General features: G+C 28.1%; 1 protein-coding gene across 2 annotated transcripts; it reads right to left on the bottom strand.

The window, feature by feature from the left end:
* Window positions 1-2,674: 2,674 nt before the first annotated feature.
* On the bottom strand, window positions 2,675-5,786 carry LOC122314407 (cyclic nucleotide-gated ion channel 1-like). Of its 2 annotated transcripts, none has more exons than XM_043129996.1 (3): window positions 5,456-5,786; window positions 5,051-5,334; window positions 2,675-3,085 (listed from the first exon to the last, which is right to left on the bottom strand). In XM_043129996.1, the coding sequence occupies exons 1-3, from the start codon at window positions 5,783-5,785 to the stop codon at window positions 2,911-2,913; spliced, it is 789 nt and encodes a 262-aa protein (XP_042985930.1). In that variant the 5' UTR covers window position 5,786; the 3' UTR covers window positions 2,675-2,910. The 2 variants fall into 2 exon arrangements, with proteins under 2 accessions (XP_042985930.1, XP_042985931.1); XM_043129997.1 differs by lacking the exon at window positions 5,456-5,786 and adding an exon at window positions 4,471-4,582 and having other exon boundaries at window positions 5,051-5,141.
* Between the last annotated feature and the right edge of the window lie 307 nt (window positions 5,787-6,093).

Raw genomic sequence — 6,093 nt, 5'->3', positions numbered from 1 at the left:
AACGTACTATACCACGTGACAGAAGGCAGACTAGAATAACATTCAAACGTTACTGAATTTATGTTCGATTAAAGTCACTATATATATATATATATATACTAGATGAGAGTAACGTGCAAAGCACGTTTGTCTAATTTTATGAAATGATTATTTATAAAAAAATAATATATATTTTATAAAAATTATTGATGTCACTTAATAATTTAAGGCATATTGGAGAAAATAAAAAAATTAGTTCAAAGTATCATATAATCTAATACATGTTTAGAACATTTATAATTTTAGCAAAGATGTATACGAAAAATTTAATAAAAGTCTAACACAAACGGTAGTTCAAAATATGTGTCGTTTGATGTTTGTATTATAATTCATCAATTTATGTTATCCTGTAGACAATCAATAGAGACAACATTGAAATTCTTATTTTGCTGTTGGTTGAGTCGATCAGGGACAACATAAAGTTAAAACATAATCTTTTTATAAAATTTGTGGTATAATATTTTTTATATATAGCATATATATAAATCATAAAATATATTTTGAAATTGTTGGTTGAATTTACTCTTTCTTGATTAGCTCAAGGATCACAGCCTTTGTCACGTGCCTATCATAGCAAGCCCACTTATGGAATATGACTTAGCGGAAGCTACGTCCTACTACCATGGGGAAAAAAAAAACACTTTGATTAAACACACTTATATTATATATTATATGAGATTTTTAAATTTGGAATAGTCAATAATCTGAATTAATGAAACATATAATACACGTATATTATACTTAGGGATTCACGTCTTATGCACCTAATACACATGTATATGTTAAGGAGAAAGAGAAAAATATAATAACTAATCTTTAATTACTTATTATTATATAAACTATTAAGTATTATAATTATTGAGATTAATAAATCATATAACAACATTGAATGCTATCTCTCTCAACATTTATGTCTTCATTTTATATGTCAAACCATTAAAACAAACGGTGTTAACTTTAACGGAAAAACAAGAAAAACCGTTAAAACAAGATTTTCCGTTTCATACACATTTTTTATATATAGAAGATATAAGGTTTAAAAAAAAAGGTATTTATGACTAATTTTTGTGTAATGAAAAAGATTATTTACAATAAAAATATATTAATTTAAATAAAAAATAATTATTTTGTTAGAAATAATTTATCATAAATAAATAATTTTCTTGTGGTGTTTGTAAAAAATATCTATAATATTAGTTAGGAATAAATTTCAAATATATAAATCTTGTGTAAATATTTTGTTCAAAAATAGATTCCACTAAAAGTAAATATTGTTTCACACTTTTTATGATAACTTTATGTGTAAATATTGTGTAAATATTTTTTTATAAAAACTTTATGCAAAAATTATATATTTAAAACTTGTATATATATAATTAATACTTTCAATCGAAAATATATAAATAAAAGTAAAATATTATACTCTTCACAACAAGTATCGTTACCATTAATTCAGAATAAAAGTCCACACAAATCTAATCCTTTTTATTTTATTTTTTTCTATTTTCTTCTTCTTCTTTTTTTTTTTCTTTCTTTCTTTCTTCTTCTTCTTCTTCTTTTTCTTTTTTTTTTTTTTAATTTTTTTTTTTTTTTTTTGGTTTTTTTAACTTTTGAGAGGGACAGAAATGCTTCCCCACACAGGCTCCAATTCACTACATGCCGACGTACTACCATGTGACGGAAGCAGGATATCGTCACCAGGCCCGGTTTGGATTCGAATCTGTCATACGGTAAAAAACTTCTCAAACGAATGCAAGTTTTCAAATTATTGAGATGGTTTCCATTATTTTCCATTATTTTTACTAACGATATCCCGTTACTACTCTTTAAGCACTTTTGCTTTTGCAGACTAAAATATAATATTTTGATAAAAAGCATTTGATAAATATATAAAATATATTAAATTAATACATTTTAATATATAAAATAATTTCGGATGTAAACATTTTAATATATTTTAATAAACATTTTAAGCACATTTGGCGTAAACAAATTTTCAATTTTATTAAATTAAAATATTTTAATAAAATTATTGTCATCTTATAATATCATTATGAAATATATTAGAAAAAATTATATTTATAAATTACTATTATTACTATTTATAAATTACTATTATTACTATTTATAAATATACTTATGAATAAAACAAATATCAAATACCTAAAAAGTTAAAAACATCTTACCTCACTTTCTAATCCAAACACAAAATTTTCAAAAATCATCTCATCTCATCTCAATTCAAAAATCTCACTACAATTCACAAACCATTCCAATGAACCAAGTCAACACTTTGTTTATTGATTAGGTGCTTTCTATTTAATATTTTGCACCGGGCCAATTTCCTCATTGAAATTCTACTAAAAAATTATGCCACGAATCCTTGTCAGATCCAATCATCAAATCGAGCTACTACAAGAATATACCATGTATATATATATATACACTATGTTCCATCTATATGAGCAATTATAATTGGATAATGAGCAAAATATAAAATATAACATCCAATAATTTGGGAGTGGGAATCTACTTTTTCCTTTCTCAAATTGACAATGTGCATCAATATTAGCGCTTTGATTTATTATTAGACAAGTATTCATTTTATTTGGTTTCCTACTCTTATAACCATCCAATATTCAAATCAAGCGACTAGCAATTTAATTAACGACTTGAAAAATGAGTGCAGTATTTAATCCTCAACGTAATATGCTTAAACAAATTATATATTGTCTTTCGTTAAATAGCAAGAGTATCTCATAATACTAGATTAATTATTAAGTGATACTGTAATCTAAATTACTTAGGGGGCTACCGGCGGCAACGGCCTTATCTTCAACAGCTTAGATATCTCATTATGCTCTTTAGATATCACCTCCAACAGGTTAGATATCTCATCATGCTCTTTAGATATCTCATTACGCTCTTTAGATGTTTGCTTAGATATCGCATCATGCTTATGCTTAGATATCTCCTCCACTTCTTTTGATGTCTTATGCACAGATAGCTCCTCCATTTCTTTTTGTGCCTCCCACTGCATGTACACCTATCACATCACAATTAAGTCGATCAGTTTCCTCATAAATTACATGTGGTAATTCCAACAAATCCATTATATTCTTTTAATGACTAGCCATTTTTAATTAAAAATAACCAAAGATAGAGATTTTATTGCTTGCTAAAATGGTTAAAATTCAAATTTACAAGACTGACATGATATTTTTAAAACATGGGTTGGAGAAAACTTCTTCCAATATAGGTTGGAGGAAAATTCTGTTCTTAAGATTAGTACAAGATTTTCCTCCAAATTGGATTGGAATGAATAATCCCCCAACCTAACTATATACAAACATGCAAATTAAATTATATAATAATATATCATAGATCAACCATCCTCCTCACTTAACACGTGCTTTTGTCAAACCATTTATCCCAAAGATATATGGGAATTTATTCATTTAAATAAATTTCATGACATGCGAGCCATGTAACTCTTTTTATAAGTAGATCACCTAGCATAAAATACTCGATTAAATGAGGATGATAATTCAAATTTATAAAGACCTCTAAACATATATGTTAAACCACCACTTTCTTTAAAAAAGTTTGAGCTGATACACTCAGCACTTAATTAAATATACACACAAACACAGATGATAAGTAGAAATTTTCTTAGTTAATAATAGCCAAAGATATAGATTTTAGTGCTTAATAAATTTTTGAAATTCAAATTGACTATGACATGATACTTTTGAATGGTTGGAGAAAATTTCATCCAATTTAGTTCGGAGAAAGACGTTGTTCTTAATATTAGTACAAGATTTTCCTCCAAATTGGATTGGAAATTAAGAATCTCCCAATCTAATTATATACAAATATATAAATTATATAACAAAAATACTTATCAATATAGATAAACCATCCTGGCCTAACACGTACTTTATCAAACCACTCGTCCAAAGATACATGGGAATTTAATCATTCAATTTATACCTTTATATGTGAGCAGACTCTTTTAATTATAAGTAGAAGACCTAAAATAGAATATTCAATTAAATAAGTGAGAATTCAAATTAAGGACCTCTAAACATATATGTTTATAAAATATCACCACTTTTTCAAAAATGCTTGAGCTGTCAAGAATTGAATAGATAAAAATAATTAAAGTTCAAAAGTATTCATATAGAAAATTTTATAGATTATACTATCATCCCACTTTCATCCCATAAGTAAGAAGTGATACATTTATTACCTTTGATTGATTATTTATTGCATGCTTCTTTATCATCCGATGGTAATAAAAGTGTTACATCTTACTTAATAGGATAAAAGTATGATGACAGTGTAGTGTATAGCATTATTACTCTATTCATATATACACATAATTATGGAAATAATAAGAAACTGAAGATAATGATCAACAGTACCAACCTGCAAATTTCCGATGAAGTATAAAAACAGAAGCAAGCCAAAAATCGATATTAAAACTGTGAAGCAGTTTTCCCAATAATAAGAACTTGTTTCAAGGTTTTGACCAAATGAACTGCCAGAAAATGATCAAAAAACATTAATATATATATGCTCAAAATAAATAACAATTTATAACGTCTTTTTACCTTCAAGTTATTATCTTTAATTTGTTGAAAGTAATATTGTGGTAGCTGAATTACTACTTGACATGCACGTCGGACATGCATTTAAACTATAACTTTTAATCAAATATCGCTTTCATTCGATTTTATTCATTGAAATAAGTAAAGAAAAAAAAAAAGGTATCATGTATATGGCATAATTTTAATGGATGGTTGGATATTAAGAGGTGATGATCATCATGCACATCTTAGTATTTTTGGTAGTAAGATTTAGTTATGTCTCAAAGTGGTACTTTCAATATTTTATGTTTGATTACATTGTAAAATGGATGTGGAAAGTAATTTAAAGGAACAAAATGCATGTATGATTATGTATCTCAAGAAAAAATAAATAAATAAAAAGTGTAACATGCACGAACCTCAAATTTCGAAGGCCCCACCAAAAACAGAAAATGGTCTTTCGTAGAAAATCCATGGACTCCAGAATGCGAGATTGACGGGCTTCTTGGAATATTCCAAAATCAAAGAGAGTGGTATTTGGATTTTCTATAGAGCAAAAATTATTTAAAACTATTTTGTTATTGCTAGAACCATGACCACAGTTAAAAGAAGTCTTGCTACATCCGGCATCAGGCTTACAGGCCATGTGCCAGCACGTGGTCTCTCGTTCGATGGAGAAGAAGTACCAAAAGGCACCCAGTACCTGATGATGATGATGAAAGTTAAATATTTCATCCATCTCTTTATAAATAATAGTACTGCTTAGTAGTGTAATTAATTATAAAATATGTTAATAAATGATGAAATATGATCATGTAACATACATGACTGGCAACGAGATACAGAAAGAGATTGAATCCAGCTCTCATCACCATAAAACCTTTCATATTCTTGTTCCTTTCTGCATTCACTTTAGGCCCTGGCTTGATATTCTTGTTGACTATTTTCCACAATCTGTAGATACGGAAAATCCTTGGCACATATTGCAACAGAACAACTGCATTTAGGAATTTCCTTCCGTCCCGGAATTCCGAATCTCTCATTTCTGAAAATATAATTGGCACTAGCACCTGTTCATGTTCATAAATATAATTAATGGAGGAGATCGATCCATGGAATAACTTTTTGTTCCGATCCATTTTTAAGTTTGTCATAATACCTGGGGAACTGGAAGAATGCTGAGAATGTTAATTACGTAGTCTGAACACTTCATGTCAGGCGGGCCATATATTTTTTTTCTTGCAATCAGATACCAAATAGCAATCAAATCAAGGAACGATCGCACACAAATAGCAGTGATTTCCAAAGTGGTATCTAACTCAATGCATTTGGTAGACTCGTCGATGAAAGGAAGATAAAAGAACAAAGGGTCCGCTGCTACTGCAACTACGCACACCACCAAAAACGCCACATCCCACTTCCCCGTCTTTTTTTCTGAACCAGTACCATCATTCTTGGGACC

This window comes from Carya illinoinensis, chromosome 6 (genome assembly GCF_018687715.1).
Source record: "Carya illinoinensis cultivar Pawnee chromosome 6, C.illinoinensisPawnee_v1, whole genome shotgun sequence".
NCBI lineage: Eukaryota > Viridiplantae > Streptophyta > Magnoliopsida > Fagales > Juglandaceae > Carya > Carya illinoinensis.
This window is presented reverse-complemented; position numbering and strand designations above follow the sequence as displayed.